The sequence below is a fragment of the Lagopus leucura genome, unplaced genomic scaffold (assembly GCF_019238085.1).
Source record: "Lagopus leucura isolate 7727_CA_CO unplaced genomic scaffold, USGS_WTPT01 Super-Scaffold_100017, whole genome shotgun sequence".
Classification (NCBI taxonomy): Eukaryota; Metazoa; Chordata; class Aves; order Galliformes; family Phasianidae; genus Lagopus; species Lagopus leucura.
Window position 1 is genome coordinate 11,385,712 of NW_024962271.1, and position 26,228 is coordinate 11,411,939.

General features: G+C 40.0%; 1 protein-coding gene and 1 long non-coding RNA gene across 4 annotated transcripts; one reads left to right on the forward strand and one right to left on the reverse strand.

The window, feature by feature from the left end:
- Window positions 1-494: 494 nt before the first annotated feature.
- On the forward strand, window positions 495-25,642 carry CYLD (CYLD lysine 63 deubiquitinase). Of its 3 annotated transcripts, none has more exons than XM_042876943.1 (17): window positions 495-580; window positions 4,396-5,060; window positions 6,028-6,330; window positions 7,196-7,301; window positions 8,225-8,323; window positions 9,441-9,557; window positions 11,036-11,415; window positions 12,937-13,102; window positions 13,839-13,980; window positions 14,871-14,993; window positions 16,128-16,219; window positions 17,295-17,361; window positions 18,421-18,553; window positions 19,189-19,297; window positions 19,964-20,082; window positions 20,688-20,904; window positions 22,464-25,642. In XM_042876943.1, the coding sequence occupies exons 2-17, from the start codon at window positions 4,554-4,556 to the stop codon at window positions 22,646-22,648; spliced, it is 2,865 nt and encodes a 954-aa protein (XP_042732877.1). In that variant the 5' UTR covers window positions 495-580; window positions 4,396-4,553; the 3' UTR covers window positions 22,649-25,642. The 3 variants fall into 3 exon arrangements, with proteins under 3 accessions (XP_042732877.1, XP_042732879.1, XP_042732878.1); XM_042876945.1 differs by having other exon boundaries at window positions 6,028-6,195; XM_042876944.1 differs by having other exon boundaries at window positions 524-580; window positions 4,534-5,060.
- LOC122183165 lies at window positions 14,863-16,282 on the reverse strand. The gene is made up of 2 exons (XR_006180123.1): window positions 15,340-16,282; window positions 14,863-14,914 (listed from the first exon to the last, which is right to left on the reverse strand). It is a non-coding gene; the product is annotated as an uncharacterized LOC122183165 (long non-coding RNA).
- Window positions 25,643-26,228: the final 586 nt, after the last annotated feature.

Genomic DNA, 26,228 nt, shown 5'->3' on the forward strand with positions numbered 1-26,228 from the left:
GCGCCCGCTCGTTCCTGCAGCACTGCTCGCCCCGAGCGCCACCGCCGGCTGGACTCAGCACAGCCGCGCTCAGAGACCGCGTGCTGAGACGTTGGGCTGCGGACGAGCTGCAGCTGGCTTCGCGAAACCCCATATCAGCGCCGTTTCGCGCACCTGTGCGAAACCGCTGGCAGCGCGTCGGCACGCACCGCCATCGCGACAGAAACGGCTGCGGCCCACGCCAATGGGCAGGCAGCGAGCACGGGCGTCACCCAATCAGCTCCCCCGCAGTTCCCGAAGTGCGGCCCGCTCCCGCCTCGCGCTCCGCGCAGCCAATCGGCGCCCTCACAAAGGCCGCCCGCCTCTTCCTCTCCTCCCCGAACCTTCCTCTGCGGCTCACACAACCTTGACTACGTAGAAACCTCGAGTCGGCCCGTCACCGGGCGGCGCTCTCCGCCAATGACGTCGCGAAGCGGCCGTGTCGCCGCTCCCTGATTGGCTGCGTGGGGTCAGGAGGGCGGGCCCGGCGGAGAGGCAGGCTGCGTTTCGGTGGCGGAGCCGCGGTGCGCCGAAGATGGGACCGTGAGGCGGGCACGAGCAGGTGAGGAGGCGCGCGTCGTCGGGCTCCCTCAGGTACTCTCAGGTATCCTCAGGTAGGGGTGGCCCTCGCCGGGGCCCGGCCGCTCCGCTCGAGCGCTCCCGGCTGCGCAGCGTCCACCCTCAGGCCCTTCCCGCGGCCCACGGAGCGCTTCGAGGCCGCCTCGCCCGACTCGGGCCCGGGAGCGGGCGTTGTGCCGAGCGCTTGGCTCTGTGCCGCGGCCGGTAGGGCGAAGCACGGTTGGGGCCGCGCCGCGGAGCCGCGGCGGTGCTGCCGAGTCTGGGTGGGAGGGGCGGCCTTGGAGGCAGCAGCGCCGGGGCTTTCCGCCGGTTACCGGCTGGGCTCGTTCTTCCTCCTGGGCGGAGCGCGTGTGTTAGAACGGGAACCTCTAACCGCATTTAGCTTTTAGAAATGCTGGATTTATTGATATTGGCGGGTATTTTAATTGATATTTTGAAGAAGCTTCTTAATTCTTTCCTCGCATGCCGTGTGAGAGCTGCCTGCAGCCACTGCCGGCACCTGCTGTTCTCATCAGCTTTGTTATAATCGCTCCTGGCACGCGTGCTTCTCAGCTGGCTTTTCTGTTCCATGGGAATGCTTATCTATCCGTTCTGTTATTATGGAACGGTGTCTTTGGAGTGGGGAAGCGGTAAATAAGTTTTAATAGACTTTTTTGTGTGGTGGTAACACGCTGGTAATGAACTTTGTCATCGTGGAAAACTCGTTAGCACTTTATTTAGTGGCTTTGTGCCATCCCTGTGGACGGCAGGACTTCCAAAGGCTGGCTGTGCACGGTGTAAAGTTATTTTGAAAATCTGATTGTAGCTATTGATGTGTTTTCTCACTGAATTCTTTGCTACTGTGTTAAGATTGCATACTACTGCAGCGCAGCTGCACGTGGGGTAGAATTAGGGGGTTGGTAGCTGCAAACAAAGCTTTCCTGATGTGTTCCTTACTTCTCTTCATAAGCTCTTAAGCAGACTTCTTTTAATATGTTATTATATCCGTACTTAGTGTTATGGTTACTGAAAGGAGGACCTGGATCCTTGCAGTATCAGGTAGTTGCATCGTGTGGGGCATTGATGAGCTGCGTGGAGGGACTGTGAGAAGGGGAGTTAAATAATTTCAAAAATGAAAACACCTGAAAAATGCATGATTTTCTATAAGGTGCCACAGCAGCTTTGTCTAAGTGTGGCATGACTGGCACCTGTGTGTAACATCTTGGAGATGAAGAGAGCTGGCATGGCTCTGTCAGCAGTGCCTTGCTTGGAGGCATAGCAGGGCAGATAGGAAGGTGTGAATTCCTAGTGGCTGAAAGATGCTACGTTGCTTACAGTTAAACTGCTCCTTGGCTGTTATTTTCCTTCACGTGAAAAAGTTTAAAACTTTCTTTAAGTATGTTGAAGATAATTACTTGTAGAGTCTTTCTGATAGCTTCTGGAACTCAGATCAGACTGAGTAGGGGAAGTAACAATAGGTCTTGTGATACTTAAATGCCACTGGAGAAAAGACTTGGAGGAAAAGAATAGCAGTGTTAGGACAAAGCATATTTGCTTTTTATATACTGAAGTTAAACTTCACCTTTAACTAAATGCAAACTGGCTTTGGCTCCACAGAGTGGTGACACGACAATTTATGTGGAGGTGTTTTCTTTACTTGTATGGGACCCTTCTTGCTCTTCAACCAAAAAAATAATTCCTGTTAAGCTATTGAAGATTCTCCTTCATGTATCCATTGTAACATGTAGGTATGAGGGCTGCTCCAAAAGTAATGCCTTCTATTTTATTACATTGGCCCACAATGTCAGAGGCAGATGTTGGTGGGATGGCAGTAGAGATTGAGCCTTCCCACCAATATTCTGTTCCGTTTTGTTGCCATGTGACAGCAGATGCCATGTAATGGCAGCAAAGGGACAGCCTGACAACTGGTGTTTGACATAGAAGCGTGGATGAAGCAAAGAGGTGTCTTTGAATTCTTCATGTGGAGAAAATGGCGCACTCTGAGGCTTGCTGAATGTCTGGTGAGCAGGCAGTGGATGTGAGCAGAGTGAGGCGGTGAATGTATGTTTCAGCAGTAGTGACTGTCATGTGAAAGACGAGCGGTGGTGTTGATGGCCACACAAAGCTGTCACACCGTCAAATGAAGAGCATCTCAACCAGCTCTTCCATGCAAACCAGTGGATTACCACCAGAGAACTGTGCATTGAGCTGAGTATCAGCTTGAGTGTGTTGGAAACAATGGTGGCAGTGTTGGGATATCACAGAGTTTGCACCAGGTGGGTCCCACAAATACACAGAAAGAGAAAGAAAACTGAGTGCGAGTTTGTCAGGACCTACTGAACCCAAACAGGGTTCCCTAGATCACATCATTACTACTGATCTGATGTCCCCGGTGTGAGCCAGAGTAAAAACATCAGTCCATGGAGTGGCCATATGTGAACTCCCCATCGAAGAATCAATTCAAGATGGAGCCCTGAGCGGGTAAAGCGATGTGCACTGTCTTCTAGGATAGGAAAGGGGCAATCCTGGAACCCTGACATGCCATTAACTCTGACCGCTACATGGTGATTGTAAGGCCAGAGAAAAAGATAATCTTTCTCTTGCAACACAGTAACACCAGGCCCCATACAGTTAGGAGGCTATGGAGCACATTGCCAGCCTTAACTGGACTGTCCTGCCAAACTCATTGTATAACGTGGATTTGGAGTGTTAGAACTTCCATCTGTTGGGCTGATGAAAGATCTGTTGTGTGGGCAATCACTTTCCTAGCAGCTGTGCAATTACAGCAGCTGTGAAACAGTGGTCACCTCTGCTGGTGCAGACTTGTTTGCACGTGGCATGCAGGCTCTTGTTCATCACCAGTGAAAATGCATAGTAAATGGTGGTGACTGTGCTGAAAGATAGTGTTTTGTAGCTGACAGTGTGCTTTATCAGATAGTGTTATTTGCTCTCTGTATCTGCTGTAGTCTCTGTGAAAATGAAGAAGAGGCGTTACTTTTGGAGCAACTATGTATGTATGTTACTTATATTTCTGCTACCGTGAACAATGAAATATTTTAAGATATTATTAAGTTCCTTGATTGTGAACTATAATTCTTCGGATAATATTTAACAAAGGTGTTTTCACCCAGCCTGCTTTATTAAGTGATAAATTTCCTACTTTGTTGAAGCAAATTACCTTTCTCAAATGATAAAGAAAGCTGCTAGGTTTTTCTATGTAATGGAATGTTTCAGCACTGATACAATTTGGCTTTCATGCATTGTTTATTGCTTACTGTAACTGCCCATCTCTGTTGCTTAAAGAATTTCCATCTCTGTTGTAGAGGGGTAGAATTTCCATTTTCTGTCCATCTCTTACACTGACACAATTTTCTACTTCGCTAAAACAAATCGTTGTCTGAGATGACAGATGTGCACTTTGTCAGAAGTAAGTAGTCACTGAGTATGAGGAAAGGTCTTCCTAGCAGGGAGCTTACACAAAATACCATTTGTGAGGATGTTTTTTCCAGTTCATTTGAAATTGAGATTTTGTTTTATCCTTTCACTTGAGTGGTTCCTGCATTTCAGTACGCTTTTTCCACAGCCCCTTCAAGGAAACAAGGGGAGGAAATGCATAGCACTAACAAGCACAAGTATGTGTGTGGTCAGTGGGGCTGCGGCTGTTCAGGGACTGTTTTTGCTGCCTTGGATTTTGCTGAAGTGTTTTTGTTCTGTTGGAGGAATGGTTGTGGTCACAGATGTAAATGATTTTCTGTTCTTTTGCTTAAGACTAGCAGCATTTCTCCAGCTTAAGTTTGCCTTTCTTTCTGCTTTTCCTAGGCTTTCTGCTCTGGAGTTGGTTCTTTGCAATATGAAAACTGAATCGTTTCACAAAGCGTGGACCTTCCAATAGAATTTTTCAAGATCAGTAGACGTATATTAACAGTTTTATTTTTTTTCTTGAAATCTTCTGTGCAGCTTCTGAAGTTTCAATCACAATGAGTTCAGGGTTATGGAGTCAAGAAAAAGGAAGTTCATCCTATTGGGAAGAGCGCATCTTTTACCTGCTTCTCCAAGAATGCAGTGTCGTAGACAAGCAGACTCAGAAGCTATTGAAGGTGCCCAAGGGTAGCATTGGGCAGTTTTTTCAAGACCGTTCTTCCATGGGACACTCCAGAAATATTCCTTGTAAAGGCAAGAAGCTACAGATTGGATTAAAAATTCTGGAACAACCTCATGCAGTTCTTTTTGTGGATGAGAAGGATGTTATCGAAATAAATGAAAAGCTAGCTGAACTGCTTTTGGCAATTACTAACTGTGAGGAAAGGTACAGCTTGTTTAAAAGCAAAAGCAGATTAACTAAAGGCATCCAAATAGATATTGGCTCACCTGTTAGAGTACAGCTTAGGTCGGGAGAAGAGAAGTTTCCTGGAGTTGTTCGTTTCAGAGGACCCTTGCTGCAGGAAAGGTCCCTAACAGGGATATATTTTGGAGTAGAACTGCTGGTAAGTTCCTTGTTAAGGGTGAGCATCACATGTATTTTGTAAGATGAACTGAAAATGCTTTTTGAAGAGGCAGTTATAACAGAATCTAGTAGTTTGTTACCCCTCCACACAACCCCCCCAGTTTTGTGACCTTCAGGCTTTTCATAAAAATCGTAAGTATGAGCTGTGTATCAAATATATGTGACCTGTGAGATCACAGCATGTCACATCAGCCTTGTATGCTATGCCTTTAATGACGACACGGGAGCTAGCAGAAAGACTTGAACATATTCTGACTCTTCTAGTCTAGGAAGAGTTAATACCTTACGTTTCCATCAGGGCAAACTTCTGACTCTCAGCTTTCTGTTGAGTGCCTTGGTTTTCTGTGTGTGTCAGCAGTGCCAGGATACAATCTGTAGCGCAGACCTAGATTTCAGTGCTCTTGCAGAGCACAACAATTCAAATTGCAGCTAGTTAAGAGAGAAAGTGTGACCATTGTGTGCTTCAGTGAGGCATTACTGTGCTGCAGTGGCATGAGACATTGAAGGATTCGATTGAGGAAAGTGCTACTCTTGTTCTAGGAATATATTTTCCAAAGTTTCCACGCTTTTTGCAGTTGCTGGTAAGAACCTCAGGGAACGTCAGGCCTGAGCACGTATGAAAATAATCTCTCTTCATTTGATTTCTTAACATTTGTGTTTAGTATGAAGTAATCTCACCTTGATCTGGCAAAAGTTTGATAATAAAAGCAAAATCTGCAGCTGAAGAATACATTCTTTGCCACGCTTTCTGCCATTTAATCCCTTAGGGTAGACAGTGTGTGTATTTGCTGCAAATTCTGACAACTTCTCCCAGTGCAGTGATAGTTCATCAGGCTAATTCATACTGTGGGTTCTCCAGATCAGTGAATTATTTTACTGTTTCTGAAGTAGCCTGCATTGGCACAAAATACACTGTTTTTTTTTCTTCTTCTCCCTCTGATACTTAGGAAGAAGGTCGTGGCCAGGGCTTTACTGATGGACAGTACCAAGGCAAGCAGCTTTTCAGATGTGATGAGGATTGTGGGGTTTTTGTTGCTTTGGACAAACTGGAGCTGGTGGAAGAAGATGACAATGAACTGGAAAGTGACTATGCAGCTCCAGTTGACACAATGCAGGTAGAACTTCCTCCTCTGGAGATCAACTCCAGGGTTTCTCTGAAGATAGGAGAGAGTATAGAGTATGGGACAGTTATATTCTGTGATGTCTTACCAGGAAACGAAAGTTTAGGATACGTTGTTGGAGTGGACATGGTAAGAGAATAATCCGACTTTAATAACTTTTGCATGTGTGTTAGCTAGTAAATTACATGCAATATAAAAGAAGAAACATTATCCACAAGCTGCTTCAGTGGAGGCTGACCTAAAATGGGAATTAAACAGTAGTGTTCAAAAATGTCCCTCGATCGTAACTGTTTTTTGTCAGTAGGTAAATAGAACCCTATTTGATGTTAAGTGCTTCAGGACAAATATTCTGGTCATGCTGAGGAGCCTCCACTGAGCCACTTGCAGTGTTCGATGTCAGTCTTCAAGTAACAGCATTGAATGTTTGTCTTGTGAGACTGGCTTTGTCCTGCCTTTGAAAAAATAATTAGGTTGCATTCCTTTTTTTTTTTTTTTTTTTTTTTTAGTTTTTTTTCTTTTTTTTCCTTTCATGTAGCTTTGGTTTGTTTGTATTTTAGTTTGTACTTAAAATTCAGTATTTAAAGGTTGATGTGTCTGGGAAACATGAAGTTTGTAATTAAAATTAGAAACTCAGCTTTCTTAAAATGGACTATTTGGCAAATTTTTGGCAGTTCAAGGGTGCTTTTCAGACCAGGTGCTTCCATTTCCTTGATTGCCACAGCTGTTACTTAATAGCACTAAAAACTGTTCTAACCTGTGTAAAAATAATGGGTTGTAGTAAAAGAATGATTGTTAAAATAGGAACTACTTCAGAAAGGAACAGGGATGTTTGACTCGTTTTGTACAGAAAAGTTTGTACAGAAAAAAATATTTGCTGTCAAACTTTATGATTTTCTTTTTTACCATAAATGGTTAAACATGTTCCTAAAGGCAGGTGTTCTGCATGCCCTATTTGTTTTCTGGGCATACATGTAACATGTTTTTCTGTTTTTAGGATAATCCTATTGGAAACTGGGATGGAAGATACAATGGCATACAGCTGTGCAGTTTTGCAAGTGTTGAAAGTACCCTTCTTTTGCATATCAATGATGTTATACCAGGTATGCTCTGCTTTCTTAATCCTAAGGCAGACGGATAACAACCAGCGCACGGTTACATGATGAAACAGTACTGTGGAATTACTGGATCCTGAATTCACCTGAATTAATTTGTGTTCAGTTTCTTTGGCTGCAATCTCACTTGTGGAAACTGTTCTAATATTGGAGAGTGAGCTTTTCAGATTGTATGGGATATGACATAGGCACACCTAAATATGTGAGAGGTGACAGCAGAAATCATTCTTGAATGCCTTTCAGCTGAAGGAATTTAAATACTGTGGATCATTAAGCATGTCTTCCTTGGGTTGAAATGTATTGACAGCAGTATGTATGCATTCTGTGAGTAAACATTTGAAAAGTTCATAGCAAGGCTGTTCAAAGATTCTCTATTCCAGTAATTCAGTGCAGTTGTAACAACTGTGATCCCGTCATTTTTCTTCTGAAGGTAAGAAAATAGGGCACAAATAAATAACATGAAATTATCTGATATCAGGTACCAGTGAGAGTGTGGTTTTGTCCAACATGTAGCTATTGTCCTTCTCCCTTCAGTTTGGCCAGCTTTTCCTACATTCACCTCCTCCTTGTCGGCTTGCTGAGATGTGTGTTTTTGGGCCCTCTTTTCTCTGGAGAATTCAAGGAAACATTTGCTGTAGTTCTGTTTGTAGGGAGGAAAAGAAGTAGGAATTTCATGTGTTTCCCGTAGTGTAAGCATGAAATGTTCATTGAAAAATCTGGAGTTAGTCTGTTAGTTATGCTAAACAAATGCAGAATTGGAATGAGTAATGATTGATGCAATGGAAACAAACCCTACTAGTAGAAGAAATTGTTGGCTGTGTACCAAACACTGTTTTATTCCCATTTGCATTTCAAGCTGAATTTCTGTGTGGTGTAGAAAACTAATGTTCCATCCATATGCACCATCTTAGAGACTGTGTCACAAGACAGGAGACCTCCCAAGCTTGCCTATACCGCAAGAGGTGGTGGTGATAAAAGTGTGTTCAACCATAGTAAGCCAAAGGCAACAGGTACGTATGAGGGGTCGTTTTTTAGTGTAAGATTACAAATTTATATTGCTTGGAGCAAAACATTGCCTTACGCTTCATTCATTTTTGCAGCCACTTATTGAGTTAAGTTTGTCTGAAGCAGTGAATAGTCAGAATATTTTCATGAACTTATTTTCCATAATAAGAATAGTTTGCAGTTTTCTGAGGTTTCTTTTGTTGTTGTTAAAATGCACGCAGAAGTTGAGACTACTCAACAACCAATTTGAGGTTGAGCAAAAATTCAGGGGCATGTTACCTCACAGCCCAGTCCTTTTCTGAAACTGTGGTTTGTTTGTTTTTAAGTTGAATTTGCTGTTGACTTTGTTTTGCTTAAGAAACTTCTGAATATTTAACTGTGGAGCAGATCTATTTAATAACAAATCTATCAATTTTTCTGTGATTGAGAACCAGAATGAAGTTTTATAAAATATAGGCCTATTTTGACTTTTGGTTTTGGCTAGATTTTTTTCCTAAGGGGGGAGAACGAAAGGAAGTAATAGTATCTGTGTGTGTACATAAATGTTTTTAAAAGGCATAAATCAAAGTGCTGTGTTCTCTTATTCCTGCTGTCAGTTTTGGGCTGTGGAATACTAATGATGGGATGTATGCTCTGTAAGCTGCTCTCCCTTGCATCTTCTGCTAACTGAAATGGATGGCTTTCACTGAAGTAACTGTGGTTGTATGTCAGCACAAGTTAAAGCTGTGTGGGATTGGAACTTTATTTGCCTATTCTAAATTTTTTTTAGCTTTAAAAGCAAAGATTAAAAAAATGCCTAATGTAAACTGTTTCTCAAACTGCTTTCCTATATCCATATTTCATAGTAATGAAAAATTAGCACTTGTGGATGGTTTTCTTTTCTTTTTCTTTTCAGATTCCTAACTTTAATTTTTAATTTGGATGATTGATTAATGTCAGTGTAAACTGCTATCTGGTGGCAGGCTTAGAACTGTTATTTTTGATGCAAGAGTTGCTGCTTTGTGGAAGGGCAGTTCTGTTATTTTGGAATTATGGTAGCAAACCAAGCTCTCCTTCACAATATAAGCTAACCAGCTGTGAAGGGCAGTGGATCTCTCATGTACAATATGCTTTCTTTTCCAGGATCTACCTCTGAGCCTGGAAATAGAAACAGATCTGAAGTCTTCTACACATTAAATGGATCATCAGTTGATTCTCAGCCTCAAGCAAAAACAAAACCCCCATGGTATATTGATGAAGGTAGTGAGAGATGATAGTCTTTCACCTAGGCATACATTTTATTTCAAAACAAGTGTATGTATGTTCTTCACATAAAACAATTGTGAATTTAGAGCAAAACAGTTGGCACATGTAGAGGAAAACATACTTTGTTGTAAAGCATTTTGAAGCCCCAGTGGAAATATTTTGTCTTAATTGGTAGACCTGTTTTCCTCCTGCATGTAGATTGCATCTTGGAAATGTGTTTGCAGCACTGTGGGAATGTGCATGTCTTGCAGGCAGAGTAACAGCTTAGTAGGAAGACAAGACACTCCTTGTTGTAGGCAACTGTATATAGTATCTGTATATTGTGTGCATTTGTCTTCTAACCATGTAGTTCCCTTAAGCCTGTAACACTGCTGTGCTAGGTGATGAGTCTCAAAGTAGGAAAAAAAAAATCTGTGTCACCTGCATACACTTGTATTTGAAATTACATACACTTGTGTTTAAAATTATTTTTATAAAACCTCACTGAATTTTCATCAATTCGGATGCATATACTGAGAGCACCAGGGGATCTTTATTTGCTTCTGGATCTAATGTGTATTTTTCATCTCATTACTGTTTTCTGAAGTGCGGCTGACTGAAGGGGTAAACACTAAATTGGTAGCATTGCTGCAGGTTTCCACAGTAAATCAGAGGCAGGCCCTGTGTTCTGTGAACTCTAAAAGAAAATTGGTTAAAATTGCTTATGGTGCCCTAACAGATACCAAGCGTGGAAATATATATAAAAATTAGTTTTAGTTTATTGTAATATGTAAAAAAAGCACTTTACTCTGTAAATATCAATTGCATACTAGAGGCCACATAGAGAGATGAGAGTAGATGCAAAACATCTGTGTTATTATATCTATTTGTGATCTCATTAATTAAGCACTACATTAGTTGTGGCTCATTAAAACCCTTTATTCTCTGTGGACACAGATAGATTCCCTGTCCTAGAAACAAAACATGTTGTAGTGCAGCCAAGGTGGAAAAGAATGCTTTTCCAGTAGCAAATGATGTCCATAAGCAGTTACTCATTTCTGTATTAACTACCAGCTGAGTTCTCTCCTCAGTTGTTCAGTGTTCCTAGTTGGACCCACTACTGTAATCACTGGGGCTGTTTACTTGCATTCAAACACCAGTTCTGCCTTGGGTTACTAAAAAACATTAATTTTAAACCTTCCTGTAATTTCTGGTTAACACCTTTTTTCATGCTGCATGTTTCTATTGGTTGTGTGATGTAAGTTGTAGGGCTGTAGTAGTTTTTCCTCACCCAGTTATGTCTCTGGTGTTGTGAAGTGACAGACATCTTCCTACATTCCTCCTGCTTAACTCATCCTATGCAGGACATGCATTAAATCAGATGTAGTTGCAGATACTTGTATCGATTTGACAGCTAAGCCTCCCCTTCGGTAAGGAGATGGAGGCACCCCAAACAAAACCTGAGTTAACGTCTTGTTTTTGATTCTTAACAGTTGCTGAAGACCCTGCAAAATCACTTACTGATTCATCTCCTGGATTTGGGCATTCTTCACCACCACTGCAGCCACCTTTAACAAACTCTGTGACTACGGAAAACAGATTCCACTCTCTCCCTTTCAGTTTGACAAAAGCATCAAGTGCTAATGGTGCTATTGGACACAGTCCTCTGTCTTTATCTGTTCAGTCAGTCATTGGTGATGTAAACACTACAGCTAACCAGGAAAGTCCATCAACAGGAGGCCCTGTTGGTAACTCGCATGGTCTTGAAGCAGGTTCCTTGGCTGAAGTCAAAGAAAATCCCCCTTTCTATGGAGTAATCCGCTGGATTGGCCAGCCTCCTGGGGTAAATGAAGTGTTAGCTGGACTGGAGCTGGTAAATATCATCTGATAAGTTGATTCATAGTAGTATTAATTATCTGCTTTGAGAGTTGCTGCATGTATACTTTACAGTAGTGGTCAGTCTGGATGAAAATTTGTCTGAAGTTGCTATGTGATCTCCTTGTAAGGTAGATGAAATCTCAGATGGACTCTGACTTTAGTGGCTGCCCTAGGCTTTATTCCATTAATAGGCTCTGAGGTGGCTTTGTGCTACAAAGCATGATTGACTCAGAAGGACCGTAGGTGACTCATTTGCTATGTAGGTTACTTGCTTAAGTGGAGTGTCCTTTGTCCATCTTACTTACTGACTTACTTGTCACTGAGGCAAAAAGCCCCATGCTATTTAAAGGCTCTGTGATACACAGTTCTGTAAAATAAAGAAATAAAAAAGTCCTGTGTGTAAGAAGCTCAAATGTATGTGGCACACCAGCACGCAAGCAGTGTCAAGAGTCCATCAGCAGAACTGCAATACTGATTTTGGTAATCAGTGGTAGCAGTATTCTTGGTCTGACAGCGAAGTGCTTGGTGTTCCTACCAGCCCTTCATGAATTCACAGTTGCTGCAAACATGAATTACTTTTATGTACTTAGAGTTACTCTCCAGTTGCTGCCATAGTAGTGAATGGCTGTCACTTATTAATGTGTGTGCAATTAGAATAATCTAGGTTGGAAAAGGCTTTCAAGATCATGTATAGCCATTGACCTGACCTACTGAGTGCTATCACTAAATTGTTAGGGATGTGGAGTTGTTTATTTTGGGATCATTTTTGGTAAAATTTCAGATAAAATAGTGTACAATTGTATAAAACAACAAACATTTCTAGCAAAGTAAGTGAGAATGCAACTGATATTTCAGCTGTTGGAAAAGTCCTGATGTTTGTGGCTTCAGTGGGTGATGCTCAGTGTATAGTTTGCCACAGGTGTTTGCATCTTAAGATGGTTTTTGTTAAACTGGGCTCTTGTGCCTGTTTGACATCCATTTCTGCATTAGATCATGGCAGGTTTTGTAAGCAATAATATACCTTAAATCATGGTATCAAAGATATTTAACAATTACAACTCATAATACTTCAGATCTAGCTTCTATTGCCTTCCTTGATGTGTCTAATGTAGTCCATAGTGACACTGAAAATATTCACACTTCTAGTGCTTAATGATTTTAACTGAGTTCTGCAAGATGCTTGGTAGTACACATGTGCTTTTTCTACTTCAGAGGGTATCTGGATTAAGGGGCTAGCTTAGTGAAAGTCCTTCAAGTTGAGTAGGTTTAATTCTCACTCTCATCTCCCACCTCCCCCACGTTTCTTCTGAAGAAAGTGTAACACTTAATTGCCTCAGTAAATCCAGGCAAGCAGCGCCTCAGCTGAAGCTTTGTACACACACTAAAAAGCAGCAACACTGCTTATTAAGCTTCAGAATACTCAAAGGGTGATTTTTTTGGGTAGGTATTGTAATTCAACATCTTAGTACAGAACTGTGGAAATATGAAAACGGTGAATTCTCACTTTAATTTTCAGGAAGACGAATGTGCAGGTTGTACAGATGGAACATTTAAAGGAACTCGATACTTCACTTGTGCTCCAAAGAAAGCTCTTTTTGTTAAACTGAAAAGCTGCAGACCAGATTCCAGGTTTGCGTCACTACAGCCGGTTTCCAATCAGATTGAACGCTGCAACTCTCTAGGTACCGAGCTTCTGCTTATGGTTTATTTATCAGCTGGGAACTGACACGGGGTTTGGTTTCATTGAACACTTGGAGATCTCTATAGGCAGCACTTAAATGAGGCTTACGAACAGGAAATCAATCTATAGAATATAATGCTTCTCTGGCTTTTTTGTACTTCATGGTAATTTAAGGAAATTTCATAAATCTTGGGAATTTACGTTGTATATTTTTACTTTAGAAATTGTGAAGCAGTCTTGCTGAAAATGGTATTAGCAAATCCAGCAATGTGGGATTGCGGTATCAGAATTAAGTTATATTTCTGTCTTAAATACTGAAAGAAAAGAATGTATTTGTATGATGAAGATCAGTGGTGGAAAAGCTAATTCTCTTTCCTAACATTATTAGCTTTCCTGGGTCATGTCATTTTGCTGGGAAGAACAGCAAAGGATAAAGCATCTCGGTGTTAGCATGATGATGTGAACAGGGCATTTAAACTGAGAATTTCACTCCTACTGGGCAAAATTAATTCAGTGCTGCAGGCTATCTGAAGTAGTCCTGTGTTCACTGTGTGGAATGTGAGGCCTTGTTCACTTTCTGGAAGAGAGTGAGTCTTAGCTATAATGAAATGCTATTCTAGTCCAGAAAATGAATGTTTTGTGCTAAGGCAGCAGTTTAGCTATGAAACATTAATAGGAAAATCTCAAGGGGGATAAAATTGGAGGCTTTAAAGTGTCTTTTGAAAAAAAAATTTCAGCCTTTGGAGGTTACTTAAGTGAAGTGGTAGAAGAAAACACTCCTCCAAAAATGGAAAAAGAAGGTTTAGAGACAATGATTGGAAAGAAGAAAGGTATCCAGGGTCATTACAACTCCTGTTACTTAGACTCCACCTTATTCTGGTAAGTTCACAATTTGTATAGTGGCGTCCCAAGGTGTGGGTTAGTGGGAGGTATGCTAGAAGCACAGAACACGCAATCCTTGTTGTAATGATTCTGTTTTATTACTGTACAGCTTAAAAAGTTTTTAGCACATGCTATGCTCTTTACATTTGAGAAAGCTCTACAGGATTTGTTGCTTAACTTGAAGTGCTAATCAGTCTCCCGTGTGTCCAGATTGTACTGGCCTTTCAGTATATCTAAAGGGAGTTTATAAACAGGAGGGAGATAAACTTTGAACAAGGGTAGATAGCGACAGATGGGGGAATGGTTTTAAACTAAAGGAAGGGAGGTTTGGATTAGACTAGATGTCTGGGGACAGTTTTTTACTGAGAGAATGGAACGGGCTGCCCAGAGAGGTGGTAAATGCCCCATCCCTGGAGGTGTTCAAAGCCAGGCTGGGACTCTGGGCAGTCTGATCCAGTACTTGATCTAGTGGTTGGCAGCCCTGCCTGCAGCAGGGGCGTTGGAACTCAGTGATCCTTGAGGTCCATTCCAGTCCATGCCGTTCTATGATTCATATTCTTCTGGACTGCCGTGAATCCATGGACTTCTGAAGGGTTAGAGAGTATGTGGGTGGGACAGGGTCAGAGAGGAACTCTTTTAACCTGCTTGTGGAATCCTGCCTCGGTAACTAGTTTTGTATTGTGCTGGCACGAGGGCATGGGGTTAGAGTGGACCTTTACTGCTTAGTACAGCTGTGTTGTCTTGTCCATAATGATCTCATTTTGTGCTTGCTTAGTTCTTTAATTCCTCCCATTGCTTTGCTTTGCTCATCTTGTGTTGTTTAGGCATCTGAATGGTTCTATCTGCAGAATCAAAACCAACCTGCCTTCTTTTTCTTTCTTCTGTAGCTTGTTTTCTTTTAGCTCCGTTTTGGACACCGTGTTACTCAGGCCTAAAGAAAAGAATGATGTAGAGTATTACAGTGAGACTCAAGAGTTATTGCGAACAGAGATTGTGAATCCTCTTAGAATGTAAGTAGAGACATAAACCAGTCTTTCGTCTAAAATAAATTTTACAATAAAGCCTTCTGCATACACATTCCTGTTGCAAACCTGCCAAGTTTCCTTAGCTTTTTTTTTTTTTTTTAAATTAACAATTGTTTTTTATAGTAAATTTCATCAGTGCTACCTGGAAATAGTTGGATGTAGTTTGGTGATAAAATACTATATTTATCTGAATTTGGAAATAGAATGAGCGTAAAACTTTTGTAAGATTTGTACAAGAACATTGATAAATGAGTTATATTCATTTTTAATGTCTGTATTTGTATCTTTATTGTTGCTGTTCTTGACAACAAAAGTATTTGAGTCAACTTACATGAAGTTTCACAGTGTCATAGACTTCAGGGGAGCTTGCAGAGCTTCAGTAATTCTGCAAGTGACCAAAATGCTTTTTATTAAACAGGAAATTAATTTCATAATTTCTCAGGTATAATGAGCAAAGGGAGTGTGCCAAAAATCTTTATTATGTTGTCTTCATATTTGTTTTTTTTTTAAACCTGCAAATATAACACAATTCTGAAATTCTGTGGGCAAGTTTTTCCTTGCATTCCTGGAGGAAGATGATGTCTTCTGAACCATTCCTTCCCTAGTTTGCCTGGTGTGTTCTGGGGATCTGTAGTGCAGGTAGTGGGGTGCACACAGAGTGCAGCAATCTCCAGTGGCTGAGAGGACTGAAAGGGTTACTCCTGCCTTTCCACCATGCTTAGAAAGTTCTCTGTACTTTTTGTAAAGTTTGAGATGATTGCTGAAAGCATCAGCTCCTCAGATCAGAAATACAGTTCTGTATCTTTCTTAACTCTTCATTAATGACTCTGATGGTGTTGTTGTATGAGACACTGAAAATGCTGCATTAAGTGGTGCAAGTTAGTGCTGGGTTACAGTTTAAAAAAACCCTTTTATGCAGGAACACTTGAGTGATGTTCAGCAGTTGGGGTGCTTTTGGAAAACTGAATCAGGTGAGTATGAGGACTCAGTACATAGCTTTGCAGAAACACTGTACACAGAAAAAGATCTGCAAGCCCGTGTTTCAGCACTTGAGTCTTTTCTTTTCCTCTGGCTTGTTTATAAACTAGCTAATAGCTTGTTTAAACCCATTTATCTTAGATATGGATATGTATGTGCTACAAAAATAATGAAACTGAGGAAAATACTTGAAAAAGTTGAGGCTGCATCAGGATTCACTTCAGAGGAAAAAGGTAACTGGGAAGGCTTTTCCTTTCTTTACAATCTGTAAGAGTTATACTACAAAATACATATTATACAAAGTAAAATACAAATTTTTCTGGAGCAGTAATATCTGTACCAGAGACTTGAGTGACCACTGGATGGTAAAAAGGTCTTTTTTTTTTTTTCTTGCTTCTTCTATTCTATAAGGAACGTCCTAGCTTTATCAGTTTCTGCATCCAGTCTTTTTCTGACTGGATTTATTGCTTCCCGTGCCCATGTCTCCATGAAATGAGACACTCCCTTCTTGTAGCTAGGGGAGATCTCAGAAATAAAGACTATGGTGAGGTTGTGGTCTGTGTCCTCTTTCAAAGTGTTACTTTGCTTCCTTTGATCTTCCCACCACAACGTTTTGTCGCCACAGTGATTATACAGTAGTCTAAGAAATAAAATGTGTAACATGTTAGGAAAACCAAATCTCAATCTTTTGATCTTCTGCCGCATATAAGGATTAATTAACATTTTCATTATGTATTAGTTCTGATTTTTGTGTGGGAGAACACCATGTTCTTTCAAAATGTTAAATGCTGAGAACTAATATTTATTGCAGCTAGTGGCAGGAAGAAAAATAAAACAGAAAACTGCTGGGTGTGATTAGATCTCTAAGCTAATGCTGGTTTGTTCTCGATTAGAGAGCTCATTCTCCAGGTTAGATGAACTTTGTCATACTGTGTATTTTCATACAAGTGTTAACTGTCGTGTCTCTTCACCTCTCCAATTTCTCAGTTGTATTTTTTGGTTCTCCTGTTAAAAAAACACCAAACTGGTACCAAATGACTCCTCTGGAATACAGCGTCTTTGTAGTCTGTACTGGAAAACCCTGCTAGCTTGTTGAGAGCGTGTGTCTGTTTTTAGGGCCATTTGATGCCAAGAGAGAAAATAGAGGTTTGTGCCATCAAAATGTTTGTAGTTTGTCATAAATTTACCTTGATATATCATGAAATTGTACAAATGAACCTTTATATTTTTCTTATTTAATGTTTTGCAACTTTCATTCTTAAATACTGCTTTTTAAGATACTAAGAAGACTTTATTTTTTTTTCCCAGATCCAGAAGAATTTTTGAATATTTTATTTCATCATATTCTAAGAGTTGAACCACTGCTGAAAATAAGGTGAGTCTTTTCTGTGTTGCACTCATTTGTCTGTAGAGGCTGATGGGGAGGGACAATCTGCCGCCTTTCTTACTGAGACATCTTTGACTTGTGGTTATTATTAATATTATATATTAATAGGGCTCATAAAATTACACTGACAAACTTGATGGTGTTTCCTATCATTTTTGGTAGGATGTGTTTTTCTCTATTCATCTGTTATTGCAAAAACTCAACCTCGTCATGACGTGAGTGCTGGAACAAAGATTCCCTACAGCTGCTGATGGGAAAGTCTTATTAGTGTATGTCTATTAATTGTGCTGGAGAGAGGCTAGAGTATACCTTACTAATGAGGCCTGCAGCTTTATAGCTGCTTATTTTTGGGACAAGCTGCAGGGTTTCCTGATTTGGTGTTTAAGCCATGGAATCAGACTTGTATTTCTTCCTGGCTTGTGAAAGCGTTTCAGTGGCTCACCTTGATTAAGTTTTGCTGCTTTAACTTCTGACAAAGTAACAGATGCTGACATGTAGGTAAGCCTTCGCTCTGGCTGTGGCACCACAAGGATTCAGCTGTCTCAACTGAGATCAGGAGAGGAAGGGATTGTTGCACACGGCTGACATTCTGCTAGCTGGCACCTGATACTTTCAGGTTCCTTGCTGTGTTCTGTGGCATCAGCAATGCTGCATGTCCTGTAGTTTTTACGTTCTTCCTTTATCCCAGGAATTGCATCAAGCAGAGCTGGGCAGCCCCCAAGTATTTTTGAGTTGGTAATTCAGGAATATAAAAACATCTTCAGAACATACTTATGATGCTTTTGTTTCTTAAATAGCTCTTCTACAGTCAGTCCGCATGTAATGGTTGCCTGTTACTTAAGACTTTTTGTTGTTCCTGGTTTTTTTGTGTGTTTTTTTTCTTTTTTTTTTTTTTTTTTTTAAGCACATGTATTTCACAGTAGAGAGGATGTTGTATGGGCTACTTTTTGTAGTTAATATTTTCTTTGCAAAGTACAGCTGTTGTTATGGTAGATCTGATTTTATTCTTTCTTTTTTTTTTTTTTTTTTTTGGAATTCTGTTCTCAGATCAGCAGGTCAGAAAGTACAAGACTGTTATTTCTACCAAATTTTTATGGACAAAAATGAGAAAGTTGGAGTCCCAACAATTCAGCAGTTACTGGAGTGGTCGTTCATCAACAGCAACTTGAAGTTTGCAGAGGTTGGTGACACTGTTGCTTTGTCAAAAATGATGATAGCTACATACTTACCCGTCGGCAGTGAGAGAAAAGTGGGATTGGGTGTGAAAGGAAAATGCAGATGTGTTGGGGTGGTGGAGTGCTCAGTAGTACAGGTTGCTTACATTGCAGAAATATTTTATGGTTGACTTGATGAGCATGTTACCAAAATTGCTTTGATCTGTTCAGACAAAGCATTACCAAAATAAAACTCTTTGGTTACTGTTGGTAAGTTGCCTTAAGAACTGCTTTTTTGGGATTCCTATGTTTGTAAAAAGCTTTACAAAGGAAAAGCTTAAAACAAACAAACAAAAAACCCCACTTTAAAAAAAAAAAATCTTTGTTTTTACAAGGGGGTGTAGTCCAGTATTTAATATCATGACAGCATATCTGGCACTTAATTCATTTGACAATGAATTAGGTGCTAGTTTCATGGGTTTCAGCTGTAGATTATTTTTTTTTCTAAGACTTAAGTTTGTCTTTTTTGTTAATTTTTAAGACAGTAGGCTGCAACTCTAAATAACATCTAAATACATTTATAGCATTAGAAGGGGTATGCCTCTAAATTTAGATTTATCTTTTTCAAGCTTGCCTGATTGTTTTCTAACTTTTCACCCAGGCTCCTTCTTGCCTGATTATTCAGATGCCTCGATTTGGAAAAGACTTCAAAATGTTCAACAAAATTTTTCCATCCTTGGAGCTAAATATAACAGATTTACTTGAAGACAGTAAGTACACAGTATCGTGTTGAATAAGGAAAGGGAGTTTTTTGAAAGCAACTAACGCAATGTAATTACCTCAGGCAGTTTTTAAGTACCTGTATTCAAAACTGACAAACATGTAAACCTGTAGCATGCCGTGATGGTGCACGTTTGGCTGTAAAATCTCACTTCTTGTCACTACTGACTTTATTGTTCTGCATTACCTAAGGAAATTTGATTTTCAGTTCTTATGCAATAACCAATAAGACTGCTACAGTTATTAGAATAATCATCTCTGTTCTAAACTGTCCCAGTGTTTTCTTTCACTGTCGCAGCCATCAGCCTTTGTTCTGCGTCTGTTTGCCAATGTCAACAGATGAAGACTGATATGACAGAGCTATTTTAATATAACAGCCTGTTTTCACTTGTCCATGAATTGATATAAATTCATTTTTATCACTGTTTGCAGCTTCCCATTTTTAAAACCTTTTTTCTTCCACATTGTTAGAGAAGAAATTAAAGGGAAGAAATTAAATGTAGTTTCTGCTTTGATTAGCTAGATGGTTTTAAGTCTTTTACAATACGTTCTCTCTCTGCAAAGGTAATAATAATCTTATTTTCCATACTCTTTTCTTCTTAGACAACTTAAAAAGGGTCCTAAATGGTAGACTAACATCTTGTTTAAAACTGCAGCTCCCAGGCAGTGCCGTATTTGCGGAGGGCTGGCTATGTATGAGTGCAGAGAATGTTATGAAGATACCGATATTTCTGCTGGGAAAATCAAGCAGTTCTGCAAAACCTGCAATACACAAGTAAGCTGCTGTCTGTTCTGCGTGGGTTTACCCCAAATGGCACATGCTGTAATAAAAAAAGTGTAGGGAGCATTAGTGAGATGCCCTGCCAGGGAAAGCTGTGGCAAATTGGGAAGGCTGCGTGGCCCTGTAATGAGTTTGTCAAGCAGTTCTGTATTAAAAGTGTGGTGAAAGAGTAATTGCAGGTACCTTGGAATTTGTTCTCAGTCTTCTTTAAAACATAATTTTACGTTTTACTTGTTGGAATTGGTAAATATTTTCATGATGTAAAACCATTTAATGTTTAGAGCTGTTTGGTAATTGCATGAAGCTGTCAAATTCATGGCTTATTTTCAAGGCTTGAGCATATTAGAAAATTCTTGCATTAAATCTGACTTCCCTTCTGAATTTTTTGGGAAATACTGCACTATTTCACAACCGCCCCAAACTATAGTTTGGGGGGGTTGTGGAATACAATAAATGTGTGCTACTGCTACTTTGCAGTTCCTTCTCTAAGACTGTTGATCTTCAGCAGGACTGTTCTTCTCAGCTTTGTCTGCCACTGAAACAAATAATCTCAAGTTGATTTTTTTTTTTTCTCTTCTGAAACATTACTTCAATTGTAGGTTCATCTTCATCCCAGGAGACAGAGTCATAAATTCAATCCATTGTCACTCCCCAAAGATCTGCCAGACTGGGATTGGCGACATGGCTGTATCCCATACCAGAAGATGGAGTTGTTTGCTGTCCTCTGCATAGAAACAAGCCACTATGTAGCTTTTGTGAAGTACGGGAGAGATGACTCCGCCTGGCTTTTCTTTGACAGCATGGCAGATCGGGATGGTACATCTTCAAATTATTCTCTTTGGTTTTCTTAACTTTTAAAACTTGTATTACAGTTCTGTAAGTTTTAGTGCCTATTTATTTCCTAACACTTGGTGATACTAGTGCCATCTCACTTGAAGCGTTTAATGCTGGGACATGAATCTTGAACCCATCCTTTCCTTAGCACATTGCTATAGCAGACTTAATGTGTACATTCTGATTTTCAGCAAAATTGGATGCCTTAGTAAGTAGATGGTATTGAATTAACTGGAGAGATCCTCCAGTAGGGCTTTTTATGGTTTTCTGTATTTTCTAAATTTGGCAGAGAACTGATTTAAAGGGGATGTATTTAAAAGTTGCAAGAACACATTCCTTCAGTCTTTTTAAATGGATGTACACAATTAGCAGATAGTTTGCAGATATCTCTTCTATTGCTTTTGCTTAAATGAATTTGTTATTTCTAATACAACTTCACCGAGTAATGCAGTGCAATCTGTGCTACTCCTTTGAATCTCTTTAGAGTTAGCAGTGGGAAACACAAATGTCAGGAAAATAAATATTCTTTTAGACATTGCTGCATTAAATAGTAACAAGGACTGTGTTGAATTCTGATGCCTGTGAAAAGCAGCAATAGATACAAGTGTTGGACTGAATGCAACAGTTCTTTGCCTGCAGAATTCTTGAGTCCCTCTATGCTCTGGTGCTTTTTTTCAGAAATTATTTTTATTTTGGGGGAGACTGGGAGAAGTGTTGCCTCCTGCCAAAAGTGAAATTGCTGTAGGACTAAGATCATCCTATCACCCACATAGCAATAAAGCTTTGTATTGAAGGGCTTGAAATGTGTATGACTTAAGTCTGTTAAGAACCACTGTATTCCAGGAATGTAGTATCATGAGATCCTGCTGAGCTTAGCTTTTTTTATCACAAATAATTGTCTTCAGCTGGAGTTTAAGCTAAAAAGTGTCTGCTAGGGAACAGTGCCATGGATGTCCATACATCTTACTGTTACTTGATAGCACTTTATTAACAAATTCAGTAGCGTGCAAGGTGGAATGTGTGTTCAGGCAACTCTCCCAAAGCTGTATGGAATTTGTACTGTCAGTGTAGAGATCCTGACAGCCCTTTCTGTGCCATGGTTCTGTCGTGGTGCTTGCGTGGGTTTTTCTTCGTGGAGCTTCCAGATCAAATTTTCCAAATGAGATGATAAATACCTCACCATTTTTTTTCTTATGCAGATAAATATTACAGATGCATGAATGTTCCATCAGAAAAGCAGGTAGTTGTGGTTGATACTATATTTTTCATTACACTTTGACATCTCTGTGCAGAACAAATTGTGCACTGATTTTCTTTAAAGGCTAATTCTAATGCCAGAAGCTATTCTGTATTTTCTCTGGAGCGAATATGCTTCTCATACCTCCTTGTGAAGCCTGAAGTAGTCCAAAATAGCAGTTACATTTTTTCTGAAGGCATTTTCAAGAATTAGCGATGCTGCTGTAACTGAAGCATATTATAAAGGGTAAATGTATGTAGATGGAATCCTAATCCTCATCTGTCTCTTTCCTCATGCATAAAAGGAGGTCAGAATGGCTTTAACATTCCACAAGTCACCCCATGCCCAGAAGTTGGCGAATACCTGAAGATGTCTGTAGAAGAACTGCACTCACTGGATTCCAGAAAAATTCAAGGTTGTGCACGAAGACTGCTCTGTGATGCTTACATGTGCATGTATCAAAGTCCAACCATGAGTTTGTACAAATGAACAACTCCCTCTGGGAAGCTGAAGAAATGACAGATTTCTACTGTTGCGTTCTCTGCATTTTTTGTTCGTTTTGATGCAACCGTTGCTGGCGATGGATGCGATGACAAGGAAGAAGTTGACTGAGAACAAAAGGATCACTGTTCCAAAAACTACTTGTGGAGTTCTGAGGTGGAAGTATTTAAGCATTTTGCACTCTAGGAAGTGTGCTTGTGTGTGTTTGTTTTACAAACAAAGTCTAAATGAAGTTACTAAAACTTAAAGCTTTAAGTGCATTCATTATATATGGACATTAAAAAAAAAAAAGAAAAAAGTGGAGTTATTCTCAGGAGAAACCTCCTTAGTCCATTGAGAATGTAAAGATGTGGTGTTACTGCTCGGGTGAGTTTCTATGGACCAAGGATGATAATTCTTGTTTCTCTCCCCCTCAGCACTGCCTTTTTAGCACCATTAATTCTTCAAGAGAATAACTTCAGTTTTAATAAGATAAATGTTAAACTGTTCATTGCATTTTAATTCTGTCCTGTTAGCTGTCCGCTGTCATACATTTACATCTTCAGAAATTCATGTCCATTACTTAAACATCTCAGTTCCTGTCCTGTGGAAGTCAAGCACACTGACTTGTTGTTTGGGAAGTCGGGATTGTTGGAGAGAAGAAGAGAGCAGTAAGAGGAAGGATAACTGCTTAAAATTAGCAGTGCAAGGGTATGTATCTTAACTGATGTGTAAAGAAAGCAGACTGGAACAGATCATCAACTATATACAGATGATTGGAGGACAAAATAAAGTAAGGGTTGCCTCAGGGAATGGTATTGAAACGGAGTTTAGTTCTTGGTGAAACAAAACTGACTTTTATACAATACATTAAGCTACTACCTAGGAATACATTACACATCTGACTCTTGATATCAGGATTACTAATGAATATTAAAAATATCTGCTGGGAAAAATGAAACCAGAAGTACAGGATCAGAGTTTTACAGTTTTACCTAGTACTTAATGAAAACTAATTTGAAAAGCTACAAAATCTGCATTGTGTAAAATGCACTTGAAAGTCTGTTGGTTCCTGTTTGCCATGAATTTTTGTGTTGTTGCTTTTTAGCTACTTCTGTAGCTAAGTGCTATATATAATGTGTGTACACAGTGAAATCTGGTTGTACAAAGGAGTTAGTTACAAATTGCATATATGTATGAGCTGTACATTTTCAACTAGAGATGTTTTATATGGAAAACTTCCTCCTTGGGATCAAGTCCATATAGAAAATGCAACAGGAAAAGCTGCTTTATCCACTGTTTTAAAGAGGATGGGGAGTGATCCTGTGTTGTAAATGTTACTTTATGCTTCTTGAAGAAAACAAAACTCTCCCTGTGGGACATGCTCTACCACTGGGTTCTGCTAGAGCAAGGTAGGGAAGTGCTCAAAGGACTACTCTGTCAGCTCTAAGGAAAACAAAGGGGGGCTGAGAGCACTGATCTGTTCCCTGGGCAGCTGCATGAAGTGTGGTCTGAGTTTTCACTCTCAAGAACAAAGAACTTTTTGGTGTCACTGCTGCTTTTGCCTCTAATAATCTCCTGGCTTCCAAGGACCCTTGCCTTATTTATCTCATCTGTGCTCCTGGCAAAATGCTGATTCTCTAGTTGCAGTACTGAGTTCTTAAACTCCTTTTCTCCCAAAGAATTCCTGTAAGGCTTTATTTACCTGTTGGATTTGGTAAACATCTGTCAGCAGAGGGCTGTTGTTGGCAGTGGTTCTTCCTTGGCTCTGGGAAAGCAGCTGCAGGTGCTCAGATATGTTGACAAAGATGCCATAGAAGCAGTGGGTAGGGACTATAAGGTAAAAATGACTAGGCTGGTATTTACTTTATAATGCCACTTACTTACACAGTGGGAGCACAAAGTATGATTTCCACCCCCTCCTCCCCCAAAAAAGAAAAAAAAAAAAAAGAAAAAAGAAAACATATATTAATAACAAACAGGACTGAATTAAAGTAGATGGGTGTGAATAAATGAACTGCTTGGCTTCCTGGCTGCAGTTTTTCTCATCTGACTGCTCTGTGGTAATCTAGCAATGTAAATGAGATGTCATGGAACCTAACCTGGGTTTTCTATTTCAGGAAGGATTACAAAGCAAACGTCTTTCACTCTAAAAAGAAATGTGTAAAATAAGTTAGAGAATTCAGGATGTGCCAAAGGGGATTGAATAAGCTAATTTGAGGAGAGCCCGCATTTAATACCTGCCCTTCTGGTAAAGGCAGTGCACGAAAGTTCCAGTGACTGAGCACTCACCATTGATATATATATATAATGCATTTGGGAATGTCCCAGGTATTTTTTTTTTTTCCTATTTCTTTTGAAAATGCAGATGCACCCCTAAATTAATAGCACTTGTTAAATGAGATGATTGCTTCATGGTTCACCTCTCACATCTTGCTAATGTGGTCTTAAGGTATGAGTAAGAATGCACATACAAGGTACAGTTCCTAATGGCCTGCAAACAAAGTTGAGAGAAAAAAGAAAGGACTGCAATACTTAGTGCTCACCAATAGAAATCCCCAAAGCACTGTAGGCTGCAGCAGAACACTGGTGTATTTTGGTAACTGGAGCAAAAGCTGCAAAATTATCTTCATCTTTATCCTGAACATATGTTGAAAGTGTAGTACTGTGTTTTACTGAATAGCTTCAGCAGTGGCTACTTTAAGCAAGTGTAGTGTGTGACAGGAGTTACTCCTACAAATGGTTGGTTCATTTCAATGCACTTATTTTTCTTGTGCACTTTATGCTCCACTGAATAGATAAACTTGGTCACCACGGTCCCTACTGCCAGCCTGTGTCACACAAAGCTGGAGCACAATTGGCTGCAGATTGCAACTTGGTGTTTCAGACCTGAGATGGTGTAAAAAGCAGCTTGAAAGCTTTGTGTATTTTTACCACTGTAACAAAGCATGTTTTCTCTGTTCTTGATGTTTTGCTAAATAAACATCTCATGTTTTGTGCACAGATCATCTCCTTAAACTTTCAAATGCTGTCTGCAGAATGGGGTAGGGAAACAAACCATTGTATCAGGTTGCCCTGAACTAGCCTTAACTTTTCTTCCCCAATGGTAGAAAGCAATTAGCTGCTGCTGCAATGTACCATGTGTTCTTTCTGTATTAATTAAAAGTATTATTCTTATTGCTCTCTGTACTTCTTCGGGGGGGGGGGGGGGGGGGGGGGGGAGGGGGCTTTGAGTTTTGGAGTGTCAAAGGAGGAGAATGCAGTGTTGAAAAAGATTTCTTAGACATTTCTTAGACAAGTAACTGCTGGGTCATGCTGTAGCTTCAGCACTGCTTCCCTTGCTGCCACATGGGCTCTGCAAGTACACCTTGGAATGTTATTTCTCTCTGAAAACTCTGGCAGCCAGTATCTTAAGGTTTCCCTTTTTTAAATTCACAACAAAGATTTTTTTACATCCTTATTACAGATACTGACATACTTGTAAGAATATCTGTAAAATATATCTTAAGAAAATTCATTTCGTATTTCTGTAGTGAAAAGAGCTTTCCTCCACTCGTAAAAGCGAGCTTTTTTCTTTGAAATAAAATGA

Bases quoted from the DNA above. Each gene is read 5' to 3' on its own strand.
- CYLD (XM_042876943.1), top strand. From the start codon at position 4,554: ATGAGTTCAGGGTTATGGAGTCAAGAAAAAGGAAGTTCATCCTATTGG. The intron at 13,103-13,838 runs GTACCGAGCTTC...AAAAAATTTCAG, and splicing joins TGAACGCTGCAACTCTCTAG to CCTTTGGAGGTTACTTAAGT. The intron at 20,083-20,687 runs GTAAGCTGCTGT...CTTCAATTGTAG, and splicing joins GCAAAACCTGCAATACACAA to GTTCATCTTCATCCCAGGAG.